The 15923-nt window shown below is 37.4% G+C and overlaps 1 protein-coding gene across 2 annotated transcripts in view; it reads left to right on the top strand.

The window, feature by feature from the left end:
• CDC42 (cell division cycle 42) overlaps positions 1–15923 on the top strand; it is a 54376-nt gene that overhangs the window by 28497 nt on the left and 9956 nt on the right. For both annotated transcript variants that reach the window (XM_061393954.1, XM_061393965.1), the window contains exons 2-3: positions 4897–5051; positions 7518–7590. In XM_061393954.1, coding sequence (XP_061249938.1) covers positions 4947–5051; positions 7518–7590 — 178 coding nt within the window. In that variant the 5' untranslated portion in view covers positions 4897–4946. The remainder of the gene's footprint in view (positions 1–4896; positions 5052–7517; positions 7591–15923) is intronic.

Below are 15923 nucleotides of genomic sequence, written 5' to 3'. Positions count from 1 at the left end.
GGCATTACTGACTTGATGGACATGAGTCTGAGTGAACTCAGGGAGTTGGTGATGGACAGGGAGGCCTGGCGTGCTGCGATTCATGGGGTCACAAAGAGTCGGACACGACTGAGCAACTGAACTGAATTGAACAGTCTACTAAAAAGAGAAGAAAGTGCAGTGCTAGTTTTGCGCCTTTGGATGAAAACAGGTGTGATGGGATTGATTTAACTGGCATACTTGGTAGAGGAATTCATATATATTGAGTATGTGCTAGGAGCCAGGTTCTTTAATATTACTTAATCTTTATAACTTTGCAAGGTGTTGGTTTAAATTATAATTAGTTCTGTTTTTAAATGTGAAAATTGAGGCAAAAAGAGATTTAAGAAATTTGCCCAGGTCACTAGTAAGTGCTGAGCAGAGATTAAAACCGAAGGTTTTTCTGATTTCAGAGTTAGGAAAATTATTGTCATTCTATATATTAAGTTTATGTAGCTTGGAAATTCTTTCTAGCTTACTAAGCAGGACACGAAAGAAGGGCCTGATTGGTTTGGGGGCTGTTTTTCCTGCTCAAAAAAGATCCAGACTTCTACAAGTTCTCAAAGCAGTAATGTTTAGTGATCTGGCCAAACTATTTGTGATCCCATTTCTCTCACATGAATTCCAGTCTCCATTATCTTTCAGTGGAAAAGCTTAAAGATCTTTCTCAGATAGTGATTTTGTTCTTAACAATGCAGAGGTATTTTTAAAAATTATATTCAGAGGATAAGCCTAATTAGCCAATTTGAAATGTTGTTACCTTGTTTCTAAACTTACACTGTAGACTTACTCTAATACAACTTGTGTTGTATGTTTTGCTCAACACTTACGTTTCCTGGTGGGCATTTTTAGCATTTTCTTACACTTAATGGTATCAGAGACAGCGGTACCACAATTTAGGTTTTCACCATACAAAGAAGGCTTCCCAGATGGTGCTTGTGGTAAAGAAGCTGCCTGTCAGTGCAGGAGACATAAGAGACACCGGTTTGATCCCTGGGTTGGGAAGATCCCCTGCAGTAGGAAGTGGCAACCCTCTCCAGTATCCTTGCCTGGAGAATCCCATGGACAGAGGAGCCTGGCGGGCTAAAGTCCATAGGGTTGTAAAGAGTCAGACACAACTGAAATGACTTAGCATGCATGCAGTATATAAGAACCAGTATCCTAAATCTGTTATTTGTGAAATGTCTGTCCTGAAGACAGTTCATTTTGATAAATTTCCTGATATACCTATAATAAAAAAAGAGGAATTCATCTTGAATTAGATTTAAATGTTTCTCTTTTAATACATTTATTAATGATAGCTTCTTTTTTCTTTGGAATATTGTAGGCCAGCTTTAACCTTCTCCGTCATAGCTTGTGATAGTTTGTGACTTAGCAATGTGGCAGTGGTATTTGTGTCTTTAGTCATGGAAACTTTTTCTTTATTTCTAGAGAATTTTAGTGAAAATTTTAAGAAATGTTAGCTCTTCCTTTATGAGAAGTTTCAAGTTTAGAAATGGCCTGATGATTTTGTATTTGCTAGGTTGTATGAGTTATAAGTCTTAAAAGTGAATACCATAGGTAGACTGAAGATAAGGATCATCATATTTAAGGATGACAGTTTTAACCACAGTTAAAATTTAACAGTAACATTTATATTAACAATAGTATTTATCTTAGCTGTTTTTAAGACAAAGTTCAAAAGTGGTCAAGTTTACTATAAAGTTACTTGATAAATCCAAATATTACTATTTTAGTAATTGTAAGACTATATTGTCTACACTTAACATCTCTAATTTAGGATGTATTTTAAAAATTGTTGTCTTAGGGTCTGTGAAATACGGAGTTTAAGGTTTCAGTTCTGCTGCTGTAACTGAGAAGTCCAAAATACTAGGGACTTAATGAAGGCAAAGTTTCTTTCTCCTGTAAAAGTCCTGGAAGGTAAAGTCCTGGAAGGTAATGCAGGGCTGGCCTCTCCTATGGTGTTACTTATCCTTAGCTATAATTTCTGTCTTCTGGTTCACTGTGACTGCTTTCACATCTGTTATGATGTATTCTAGCCTACAGGCCAGGTGGGACAGAGAAACTATTTCCCTTGTTTTTAAGGCTGGTCTTGAAAATTACATGCTTTGCTTCCATCCCCATTTGCTTGAACTTTGTCACATCTAACTGCACAAGAATTTAGGAAATGTTGTCTTTACTAGGAGCCATGTGCGCCAGTAAAATTCTTTTACTAGAGAAGAGAAGAGCAGTTGCTAGCAGTCTCTGCCACCTTGCTCAAACCTTACTTTCTGGCCTGTGTTTATGATTAAACTCTATGTAAAATGAAATTACCCATAATGGTCATGAGACATGGAAGATGCAAGAACTGAACTTGAAATTTATTTTTAGGAAGATAATTCTGTAGGATGATCAGAAGTCTCTGCTTACCTTTTTTTCCTTCACTCTGAATTGGAAATAAATTTTACAGAAGACCTTGTGTTTTAGCAGTCCCTGGTAGCTCAGCTGGTAAAGAATCTGCTTGCCATGCAGGTAGACCCCAGTGTGATCCCTGGGTTGGGAAGATCCCCTGGAGGAGAGCATGGCAACTCACTCCAGTGTTCTTGCCTGGAGAATCCCCATGGACAGAGGAGCTTGGTGGGCTACAGTCCATGGGGTTGCAAAAGAGTCAGACATGACTGAGCAACTAAGCACAGCACATCCTGTTTTTCAGAGGTGGATTGAGGAACCATGAGAAGACAGCTATTCCTGTTTTCTCTTCTTGCTTTTATTAATCAGTAGAAGACATTCTTCTAGAATAATTCTCTAGAATTAATTTAGTACTTGGTGTAGTGTGATTATTTCGATAAATAATTTGATTTAGTTTAGGAGTCAAGATCCTTAACCTAGTATGAGTATGCTAGTGCATTGTTCTCTAGTGCATTACAGGGAAGAGAGAAAGATAAAAAAGGAGGTTAAATACAGAGAAGTGCAGTCAAGATGATTTTGGTGAAGAAAGGAAGAAGGTATATTTCCTGTATGTTACCCATTCCTCATATATATACAGAGATACTAACAGGCAGAAAGTGAAGAGGAACTAAAAAGCCTCTTGATGAAAGTGAAAGAGGAGAGTGAAGAAGTTGGCTTAAAGCTCAACATTGAGAAAACGAAGATCATGGCATCCGGTCCCATCACTTCATGGAAAATAGATGGGGAAACAGTGGAAACAGTGTCAGACTTTATTTTTCTGGGCTCCAAAATCACTGCAGATGGTGACTTCAACCATGAAATTAAAAGACACTTACTCCTTGGAAGGACAGTTATGACCAACCTAGATAGCCTATTCAAAAGCAGAGACATTATTTTGCCAACAAAGGTCCGTCTAGTCAAGGCTACGGTTTTTCCTGTGGTCATGTATGGATGTGAGAGTTGGACTGTGAAGAAGGCTGAGTGCTGAAGAATTGATGCTTTTGAACTGTGGTGTTGGAGAAGACTCTTGAGAGTCCCTTGGACTGCAAGGAGATCCATTCTGAAGGAGGTCAGCCCTGGGATTTCTTTGGAGGGAATGATGCTAAAGCTGAAACTCCAGTACTTTGGCCACTTCATGCGAAGACTTGACTCATTGGAAAAGACTCTGATGCTGGGAGGGATTGGGGGCAGGAGGAGAAGGGGACGACAGAGGATGAGATGGCTGGATGGCATCACTGACTCGATGGACGTGAGTCTGAGTGAACTCAGGGAGTTGGTGATGGACAGGGAGGCCTGGCGTGCTGCGATTCATAGGGTCACAGAGAGTCGGACACGACTGAGCAACTGAACTGAACTGAACTGAAAGTCATGCTTAAGAGTTGTGGAGGTTACTATAGGAGCATATAGGCCTGGCATCTAATTCTGTTGACATTTTTATGTTAATAAGGTGGCATCTCTAGCTAACAAGAAATTGTAATCCCTTCAGATTTATAAGAAAAAGAATTTAATCTTAAAAATAGATATATAGGTAGTGCTGTTCTTTATTCTTTCAGAAAAACTTAAGATTTTCACTAAGATGTCATATATCCCAGTTGCATAGATGTCAACATGTTGGGGTAAAATGGCTGGTAACAAGTGTAAGGAACCTTTGGTAAAGATATGTTCTGATTTTAGAAATGCTTAAGTTTAAAAACAAGCATCTCAGAATTGATAAAATTAATAAATCTTGGTGTATTTGTAATTATTAGTGTCTTAGAATGGAGGACTATAGTAAAAGAAGCTATAGTAATTCTATCTGTTTATAAGTTAGAATGCTTTAGAGTGATCATTTTAAAAGTCTAGATTTTGATCTCTTTATGCCATAAATATTGAATTAGTAGCTTGACAGCTTGGTGCTGAAACAGCCACTGAGACCAGGGATCACCCTGATCTTTGTCCAGTTCTTCATGCCTATCTATCATGTGGGGCAGGTGATGGTGCTCTGCTGCTTATTGGTTATGCCTGAGTAACCATCTTCGATGGGGTAAAGGGACCATTCTTTGAAGCAGTGGCCTTTTTTTTGCAGTCTAGTACACATATATGTGTATTCACGCATGTGGGGCCACATACAACTGAAGGAAAAGTTGCACAAAATAACACTTGACATATTAAGTGGGATTCATTCTGAAATAGCATCTTCTCTTTCATTATAAAAAGAACTGTGCTGCTGTTTATATTCTTTTTGATTTTTTAAGAAAAACACTTAAGTCAAAACAACCAAGGATCAGAAACTTAAGAAAATTGACTCCTATTTGCAAAATCACTGTTTCTCTTCTTTGGTTCTCCTAACGCTGGTAGTTGAGGTGCTGATTCTATTATTGCTCTGAATGTGTGAGTCTGTTGCTAATTGAAGTAAAACAGTATATATGTAAGTACAAATAATTGAGAGAAGTATTTTTAATCTTTTTGTAGGTCATCATCAAATTTGAAATATTTAAAGTGGATACAAAACTGTTTCAGCGATGCAGACAATTAAGTGCGTTGTTGTGGGTGATGGTGCCGTTGGTAAAACATGTCTCCTGATATCCTACACAACAAACAAATTTCCATCTGAGTATGTACCAACTGTAAGTATAAGGCTTCCATCTGTTAGTGAAATGTATTATAATTTGATATCCTTTTGAAAACTTTCTCTGTGTGTACTGAAATTTTTCTGTTGTCTGCCTTTGTTTCCTGTTTTTAAAGATCTTGACTTCTCATGGGTAAATTATGTACACTTTAAAATTAAACAGCTGAAAAATCAGTGGAAAGTCAGAAGGGGTGACAGAAGGGTTTGCAAGAAGTGCTGGGAGGCAAAACTCCAGTAGACAAGCTTCTAAAGAGTGGTGGTCTCAGTTTGGAGAAGTATGCACTACATCTTGGAATGAGGTGACTTTTTTTTTTTGATATCTTGGCCAATGATTAATCAGTGCTTGGAGTTCTTTGGGATGATTTTGGGGGGGGCCTTGTGACTTCAGGGAAAGTAGTGTGTGTCTGTGTATTCTCCTTAGGGAATAGAAGGAAAGCTTATGGAGCTGTTGTCCTTGCAGTAATGGTGCTCTAGATTGGCTTTTAGAGGTAGAGAAGACCTGTTTTTCTTAGGAGAACATCAACAGAAGCCTATGGAGGTTCTCTCGCACATAATGCTTTTTATCAGCTCCTTAGAAGAGTAGAAGGAAAATGGGGATAACAGAGATCATGAAGTTGGAGAGAGTGAGTTATTTAGAGTAACACTCATTGTGAATATGTTTGGGGATCCAGTTTTATCCCAGGTTGGTTGACCAATCTAGTTGTATAATTATGTTAAAGATAGATGTCCATTCTGTGATGAGAGAGGAGCTAGTGTTGGTTTGGCCTGGCAGCAACCACCTCTGTTAAGTGAGCTATTTTAGAGGTTATAGAGCACCTATGTATGATTAATATGGGATTAGTATTGTTTGGAAGTGAAAAGGAAGAAAATGTACGATTACTTCAGATTAATCTTCGGAGATGAGAGTATTTTTCAGAGGGTGGTGACAGGTTAAAGGTTTGGTAATTATATTTGATTGTAATTGACAGTCTGTAATGTCCCAGGGCAGATAGTGATTGAAGTAGGCCCAGGTTATAGGAGGAAAAACTAGGGTTTCTTGAAGGGGGAGAAATCATATTTATAAACATGAATATTTTTGAGTTGGCCCATGTGGAGATATCTGGAAGTAAAAGAAGTTCTGAGGCTGAAAGGGACTCTTAGGGACCATTAGAGATAGATCAATTTTGTGGATCTTGAGTGAAGGCTATCAGAATGTTTGTGTTCCAGTTTCCATTTAAAGTTATTTTCATACAAACGTGATTTCTGAGTCTAAGTGTTTAAGGAGAGCTTGTGGGTGTTTTATGTATGTGTTTGTGTGTAGATCTCTGGAAAAGGATTAGGTATGACTTAACCTAAATGAGAGCTTAACCATATTCTTTTTACTTCCTTGTTCTTGTTGTCAAGAACTGAGTTTCCTTTTAACTGCTACCTCTCCCAAGCCCTTTTTTCCAGTCTATTCTTTTTTTTTTTTTTTAACATTTAAACAAGCTCCCAACAATCCAGTCCGCTAAAACGTGAATCAGAGAATTGGTGTTAAGCAGAGCTGATATTAAAATGTACCATCCTTCTCTTGGCTGGAAAGCCTTGCTTTTCAATCGTAAATTATTAATAATTCAGAGGAGTCCATGAATTAGTGTTGGGTCTTTTTTCATTTCATTCATTTTTTCATTTTTCATTTGTTGGAACTTTCATTTAGTTACCTCTCATTTTTACAAATTACTTAGTACAGCCTATATATATATATTTGTATATACTGAGTTTGTTTGTTATGGCTTTTGCAGTCTATTTACAAGAGGTATACCCTATTCAGTTTCCTTAAGTGTATACACACACACACACACACACCTGTATACTATCCTTAAGTATACTCAGTTCAGAGAAGGTATCTCAGGTCATGTGGTGTGTACCCAGTAATGTGAGTTTTATTCGTGAAGTCCCAACAAAAGACCTGCCAGCCTTTTTGGACACTTTCCTTGAGTAACTTGAGGGGACCTATATTTTTCTCTAACTGGGCATATTTGCAACAAGGCTGCTCTTGTCTTGAACCCTGAAAGGAAAAAGATTATCATGGATCTAGGAGATTTTAATTCTATATTAAAAGGAAATGGCCTGTGAAGAATAATTTCTTAGAAATTAGATTGAAAATTTAGGTAAACTTTAAATTACTGTCTGGAAAGTTTCAAACTTGAATTGTATCATTTCGTATAGCCAGGGGACTCCACTCCTGTCATACCGCTAACCCTTTTGTGGCTTTTTATCTGGGCAGTTGGGGTAGAGCAGACATACCAGAATGCATCTTCTGTCACTTTTTTTTTGAAGAAATGTTAGGTCATGCAAGGGCTTAGTTGGCACGATTGGTCATAGAAGAAACATGGACTGAGAGAGGATTGAGTCTTGGGAAGGAAACTTTGTTTTAGCTTGAGTTGTCCTGTCCTGTTTTGACCATCCCCTTGCACACTAACAATGTCATATTTTTCTGTTTTAGGTTTTTGACAACTATGCTGTCACAGTTATGATTGGTGGGGAGCCATATACTCTTGGACTTTTTGATACTGCAGGTGAAAAATTGATGTCTTTTATAATGTTTTTGTCTGTAACTGTAACACTTGGTGGTTGTCTTTTTTCAGATATTTTGGGAAACTAGAGTATTAGCAAACCATTTCCTTTTGTTGATAGCAGGATTGAATATTATGGTGGTCAATGCTTGTCCAAGAAGCAGTCCCAGACCTGGAATGGCAAATAGGTGTCTGGAGTACCCTGACTGGATGGTGTGGAAGGAGGCCAAGTGGGATGAGAGCAGAGTCCATTAGACGGGCTCTGCTATCACTCTCATATTTGAAGACTTACTTAGTCTTTAGTATATGTGTCTGTATATTATATATATAGGTAGCTTCTATATTATCATATTATAGCTTGTTTTATATTACATTTGAAAAATTTTTGGGGGCAAACCGGTGTCTAGCTCACAGTATTGATATTTGCAGTCAGCTTTTCAAATTTAAGGAATAAATTTCTACTTTATTTACAGTTTCTCAGTGTTTTTTCCTTATTTTAACAGTAACTGCACATCTAAATCTCTGACTTGTATTATTTCTGTTATCAGTTCAGTTAGGCGAAAGAAACATTCAGAAATTTGTTTTGGTATGTAGGAATTCTAGCCTCTTGGCTTTTTATGAGTTATCCTCTCACTGCCTGCTAGATGACATATTGCTCTTACAGAGTATATCATACTGCCCACTTTCAGGAACTGTCTAGATTTAATTGGGAGGGTGAAATGGAGAGACAGTAGTAAACAGTTAAGTTTAGAGACTTTCTAATGGTGTATTAGACCTTGAAAATTTTTATGAATTAAAAATTCGAAGAGTAATGGTATATTAGAGGAGACTTGGAAGATGGACAGAGTAAGATAATGACCTACATCTCATGGTTGGTGAAGGATTTTTTTGTTTTTGTGTGCTTTCGGAGGCAATCTGTATACAGAGAAAAGACAATTTATGGCTATCTGAGGTTGAAAATTAATTTTAAACTTTATTTTCAAATTTCAAAACTTATTTTTTATAAACCTTTATGTCTTAATCATTTTTTAAAAATCTTTTTTGAGGTATAGTACAATAGAATTCACTCATTTTAAGTGTTCAGTTTGGTTATTTTTGCTGACTATAGTTGTGGTGGTGGTGTTTTTGCTCAGTCTTGCCCGACTCTCTTGCAACCCTATGCACTGTGGCCTGCCAGGCTCCTCTGCCCATGAGATTTTTCCAGGCAAGAATACTGAAGTGGGTTGCCATTTCCTTCTCCAGAGGATTTTCCTGACCCAAGGATTGAACCTGCCCACGACTCCTGCATTGGGAGGCAGACTCTTCACTGCTGAGCCACCTGGGAAGCCCATCTAGTTGTGTAACTGCCACAATAATGAAGATATGTCATTCTAGGGTTTCCTGTGCCTTTACAGGCAGTCCCTTCCTTACAGGCAGTCCCTTCCTTTGACCTGGCCCCAGGCAACTGCAGATCTGCTTTCTGTCAGTGTGGTTTCTCTTTTCTAGAATTTCATATCATTGGAACCATATGATCCGTAGCCTTTTGTGTTTTACTTCTTTCACGTAGCATACTTTTTTTGAGATTCATCTGTTATGTTTATCAATAGTTTGTTTCTTTTGTATTCAGTTTATAAATATAGCACAGTTTGTTTTATCCATTTATCCACCAATAACAAGTTGATGGTTTGGGTTCCGTTTTTAAGCTATAATGGATAATGGTGCTGTGAACATTTATATATATATGTCTTTGTATGGTCACAGCTTGGAAGTGAGTAAGCCTTTACATTTATTAATAGTTACACAACTTATTACTTCTTTTTATTAAAACATCTATTTTAACAAATCATTCTCACGGTTGCCCAGGGTCCTTTGATTAATATTGGTTTATTTAACTTGGGTTGGTCAGACTTTAATCCTAGTCAGCCTCATTTACAACTGTTAAGTTTCTTCTAGCACTTTAGATTGCATGTATAAACTTAAAATACTCAGCTTTTGTTTTAAGTGATTCAGTTTGCTTGACATGACAAGTGAAACATTCCCAAGTGTTTACGTACATAACTGGAATAAACCTGATAACTTATGATTTTCTGTATTTGTTTTAATTTATCTTTTAAACAGTATTATTTACAACTTTCATAAAGTTCTTAACATTTTCAACGAAAACTCAAGATCACTTACGCTGTAACACATTTTAAATTGGAACCAGAAAACTAATCTATCATGTTCTTTAACATGGTGATTATTTTAAATATTATAGACACTGAGTGTTAAGTAAGAATAGGTTATTCCCAAATGTAATTGAAAATTAACAATAATAATGTTTGATTTATTTCATTTCTATATTAGATTCTGAATCTTTATACGGGTTGAAAGACATTTATTAAGGAAATTATTTTACTGTACTGGGCAAGTTGCAGAGTCTTCACCTCAACTGGTTAAGGACACTGTAAGCCTAAGATATTTTTTGACAGGTGCTGGAGACCTGGGATATTTGGCATCCAGACTGAGTCTCCTGTCTTTGATACACTTAAGAGGAGACTCTGTATCCTTCTCCAGAGGCCTTAATCTCAGAATCCTGGTTGGAGTCACTCATTAACTCAGTGTTCTTTCTGCTAAAGCTTTCCTCCATGCCCAGATAGCCTCTGATTTCGTTTATTTGTTTGGTTACTTTTAACCTGTCGACTATGTTATTTTGTTTTGAATTCTTTAATTCATTTATTCTTTTTTTTTAGACTTTTTAGAATTGAAGTATAATTAATTTTTAATTATTAATGTTAGTCATTGCACCCCACTCCAGTACTCTTGCCTGGAAAATCCCATGGACGGAGGAGCCTGGTAGGCTGCAGTCCATGGGGTCGCTCAGAGTCGGACACGACTGAGCGACACTTTTCACTTTCATGCATTGGAGAAGGAAACGGCAACCCACTCCAGTATTCTTGCCTGGAGGATCCCAGGGACGGGGGAGCCTGGTGGGCTCCTGTCTATGGGGTCGCACAGAGTCGGACACGACTGAAGCGACTTAGCAGCAGCAGCAGCAGCAGCATGTTAAGTGTCAGGTGTACTACAGAGTGATTCAGTTATTTTCACATATATATATATATGTATTTCCTTTTTCAGATTCTTTTCCATTTTAAGTATTACAAGGTATTGAATATAGTTGTTTTGAATTCTTCTTATACTATTCCTATCTTTGGCTACATCTCTTACAGCTGTTTTAAAATAATACTGTTTAAGACCAGAGATAGGGCTCTTCCTCTGTCTCATAGCTTTATTTCTGCTTCGGTGGTCACAACACCAAATTCTTGTTTAATGAGTTTCCAGTTATTTTGTTCTTTCTTTTTTTTTTTTTTTTAATGCTTTTTACTCTTGTGTTTATAGTTCTATTTTAGCTTTTTTCACTTAACATATTTTATCATAGTCTGTTTTCCATATTAAATAATTCCAATTCCACCACCAATTCTTTTCTATGTCAGAATTTAAAATGTTATTCTTTATTTAGAGATACAGGTTTTTCCTTATTACAGGAAAAACAGAATATAGATAAGCAAAAGGAGAATATGAAAAACCATCTATATATGGAGACAATCACATCTTAGTGCATGTTCAAAACAGAGCTCTTCCTGTACCTTCACTGTATTTATACAGAGGGAAAAGAGAAGGGTGCTCTCCCCTCTACCCCTTTCTCTGTACCTGCCTTTATCTCTTTGTAGAGAAGTGTGATGATCTCTCTCAGGGTTGTGTTTGTGTGTCACAGTCTTCTTGGTTACTCAGTAGTCTGTTGTATGGCAGCTCACACCACAGTGTAACATCTTCTGTTAACATAGGAGTCCGTTTGTAGTTTTATGTTTCCTATAGAAACACTTTAGTATTTGGATGCACATTGTCTTTTATCACTTTCTATCCTGATTTAACTTCAGGTTTATAGATAAGTTACTAGTACAAAGAACTCCTGACCAGATTCACCAGTTATTAACCTTTTGGGACATTCTCCAGCTCTGTGTGCATATTGCTTTTATTTCTAAGCCATTAGTAGAGTAGGTTGCATACCTCATGCCCTTTTGTTTCTAATGTTTCAGTATGCAGTTCTGAAGAGCAAGGGTATTCTCTTACAGTGCACTTAACCAAATTTAGGAAATTTAGCATTGTGTGTGTGTATAATATTTTAAACTTTGACCTGTTGTCAACTTTCTGATTTTGTCAGTTGTCTTAATATTGTTCCTTATAGCAATTTTTCTTCTACAAGTTCTGACCTAGGGTCACACATTGCATGTAGTTGTCACTCTCTTTGGTTAATATCTTTTAGTATAGAGTCTCAGTCTTTAATACCATCGCCTTTTTTTTTTTTTTTTTTTTTAAGAAAACTGGCCATTTATTTTATGGAATGTTTCTCAGTTTGAGTTTGTCCATTTCCTCATGAGTAGATTCAAGATAACGCGTATTTGGTTAGTAAACCAGGTTGGTAAGTATGTCCATCTCAGGGTATCACCATTTGGTAAAAGTAATTTTGATCACTGGATTATGGTGGTGTCCAGTTTTCCTACTATATATTTAGAATATTTCCTTTTATAATTGTCACTTTGTGAGGAGATACTTTAAAATGGTATAAACATTCTCTTGTCTTTAGCACTCCATCTATTTCTGCTTTATTGACTATGCCAAAGCCTTTGACTGTGTGGATCACAATAAACTGTGGAAAATTCTGAAAGAGATGGGAATACAAGACCACCTGACCTGCCTCTTGAGAAACCTGTATGCAGGTCAGGAAGCAACAGTTAGAACTGGACATGGAACAACAGACTGGTTCCAAATAGGAAAAGGAGTACGTCAAGGCTGTATATTGTCACCCTGCTTATTTAACTTATATGCAGAATACAAAATGAGAAACGCTGGGCTGGAATAAGCACAAGCTGGAATCAAGATTGCCGGGAGAAATCTCAATAACCTCAGATATGCAGATGACACCACCCTTATGGCAGAAAGTGAAGAGGAAGTAAAAAGCCTCTTGATGAAAGTGAAAGAGGAGAGTGAAAAAGTTGGCTTAAAGCTCAACATTGAGAAAACTAAGATCATGGCATCTGGTCCCATCACTTCATGGAAAATAGATGGGGAAACAGTGTCAGACTTAATTTTTGGGCTCCAAAATCACTGCAGATGGTGACTGCAGCCATGAAATTAAAAGACGCTTACTCCTTGGAAGGAAAGTTATGACCAACCTAGACAGCTTATTCAAAAGCAGAGACATTACTTTGCCAACAAAGGTTCGTCTAGTCAAGGCTATGGTTTTTCCAGTGATCATGTATGAATGTGAGAGTTGGACTATGAAGAAGGCTGAGTGCCAAAGAATTGATGCTTTTGAACTGTGGTGTTGGAGAAGACTCTTGAGAGTCCCTTGGACTGCAAGGAGGTCCAACCAGTCCATTCTGAAGGAGATCAGCCCTGGGATTTCTTTGGAAGGAATGATGCTAAAGCTGAAACTCCAGTACTTTGGCCACCTCATGCGAAGAGTTGACTTATTGGAAAAGACTCTAATGCTGGGAGGGATTGGGGGCAGGAGGAGAAGGGGACAACAGAGGATGAGATGGCTGGATGGCATCACCGACTCGATGGACGTGAGTCTGGGTGAACTCCGGGAGTTGGTGATGGACAGGGAGGCCTGGCATGCTGCGATTCATGGGGTCACAAAGAGTCGGACACGACTGAGTGACTGAACTGAACTAGATTTAATAATCACTGATAATTTTTGCCTGAATCAATTTTTCCTACAATGTTGCAAAATGGTAATCTAAGTCCTAGATGTACTTATTGTTATAGAGCTCTGGACATAGATAAGAAAGTAGAACAGCTATAACATGGTAGCAACTTGTTTTGCACCAAAATGACTTGTCCTGAACCACATTGACTTGTCTTGAATATATTATTCCAGCTAGGGAGGGAAATATTAGCATGTTTAATTTGGATAGTGAGTTTTTGTTGATAACTCCAAATTCAGTCCAATTCAAGCTGTTGTCTTTGCCTTCACCAATTCCATATTTTCATCTCCATGTCTTCTATAGGTAGATGCTAAGTCCCCAAAAGATGAGTAAAATGTTTTCATTTTCACTTCTGTAACACACATAAAACAATTTCAGAATTTTATACCATACCACTGTGAAAAGCAAATATGTAATAAGAGTTCAAGATTGGTTTGCAGTACCTTTTTCCTTTGGTCTAATAGCATACAAAATTCCTTGGATTTTGTCCCCCCCGCCCCCGTGTGGCTATGTTATTTGGAAGACAGTTCAGTTCACTTATGTTCACATTAAATTTGTTTCCCTCCATTCTCATTTGTTTTATTTATGTATTCTTTATTTATGCATTCTCAATTTTCAGAAGATAGCTTCATTTTTGAATTCTAATAATTGTAATTAGTCATTTCAGGCACTACCATAGCAATAAACAAGAGAAAGATTGGACTTTGATGCTAGATAGACCAGTTAGCTAGATAGTTGGGAAGTTACTTAACTATGTGGAGCTTAATTACCTTGGTGTGTAAAATGTTTAAAATATTTTCCTCAGAGGTGGTGTGAAGATTCAGTGATAGTTTAATGAATACATATGTAAAAACTGAGGAGCTGTGCATTTATGGTTCATTGTTGTTTATCACTAAGTCCTGTACGACTCTCTGTGACCCTGTGGACTGCAGCTCGCCAGGCTTCCTGTAACTTCACTGTCTCCTGGAATTTGCTCAAATTTATGCCCAAATTTGGTGGTTCAGCCATCTCAGCCTCTGTTGCCCCTTTCTCCTCCTGCCTTCAGTCTTTCCCAGCATCAGGGTCTTTTCCAATGAATCGGTGCTTCACATCAGGTGGCCAAAGTATTGGAGCTTCAGCTTCAACATTAGTACTTCTAATGAATATTCAGGGTTGTTTTCCTTTATTGACTGGTTTGATCTCCTTGTAGTCCAAGGGACGTAAGAGTCTTCTCTAGCACCACAATTCAAAAGCATCAGTTCTTCTGCACTCAGCCTTCTTTATGGTTTAACTCTCACATCCCTACATGACTCACTTTACTATTAAAAAAAACCCAGCACAATGACTGGAATGTGTTTGGTGCACAGCTAATATTATTCTCTTTCTTAGCAAAAGAATAATATTCAGAACAAGCCATAGTGATGTACTTTGACCTGGTTTAGCTGTTGGTGTTCTTGATTCATGTTGTTGTACAGCAGAAGCTAACACAACATTATGAAGCAATTATATTCCAATTAAAAAAAAACTTTCATTGAGGTGTTTTCTAGTATCTGGCTGTCTTCTGTAGTTATCGATCAGTTACTTTGTCAGGAATGGCAATAGTGTCCACAGAGATATTTATAGCCACTTTGGTCTCTGGTGTTACTGTAGAATCTTTCTTTGAGTCTTCAGTAAGTTCTGCATTAGCATGCAATGTTATATATAAGCTGGTATATATATATATATATTATATATATATAATCTCAGGTTCCAGTGTCCCCATTTATTTTTGGATTTGTTTTATCTCATGATGTAAAAGTTATGAAATTATTTAGGAATAATCTCCGTAACAGGCTTCCCAGGTGGGGCACAGTGGTAAAGAATGTAATGCAGGAGATGTGGATTTGATCCCTGGGTTGGAAAGATCCCCTAGAGGAGGAAATGGCAGCCTGCTCAGAGGAGCCTAGTGGGCTCCAGTCCGTAGGGTTGCAGAGAGTCAGACATGATTGAGTGACTGCACACTACACACACACACACACACACACACACACGCTCCACAGCATGGATGGAGCAGGGATCACTAAATGCTGTTGAATTTTGAGAAATTGTGTGTAGAAAAAATGTTTAAGTTTTAATTTGTAGTTGTATATTCTCTGAAATGTTTAATTTGTCTTTATTTGTAATGTCTTCCTGGAATTCTCTGAAAATTGTTTTTTAGCCATATTCTTATTTTTCATACCATGAGAACATTTCAGATTTTTCATGTGGACCAGAGTCCTCAGTTCAAGCTGACTTAATTCCACTTGAATTCAAATTTTGAATATGAGATTGTGAGCAAGGAACAAAACCAGCAACCCATGAGATGTACCCTAGCTTTTTGTCAAGTGTTAAAAATTAAGTGGTGAGCTGGTGTGCTGCTAAATATAATTTTAAGACTTGTAGTCAAAACCTGTCTTATACAGTAGAGGGAAATTTGATTATGTTGTGTACCTTAAAGGATGTTAAATGATACTGCTACCTCTATCTTGAGTGAATAATGGCTGTTTGTGACAAACTCAGAAAATAGATTTTAGCTGGATAAATTATGCTTGGATATTGAAGAGACTTGCTCATCTAAGGGATCATACTCACTCTTTTTCCTTAAATGTA

The sequence above is a fragment of the Bos javanicus genome, chromosome 2, assembly GCF_032452875.1.
Source record: "Bos javanicus breed banteng chromosome 2, ARS-OSU_banteng_1.0, whole genome shotgun sequence".
Taxonomy (NCBI): Eukaryota; Metazoa; Chordata; class Mammalia; order Artiodactyla; family Bovidae; genus Bos; species Bos javanicus.
This window is presented reverse-complemented; position numbering and strand designations above follow the sequence as displayed.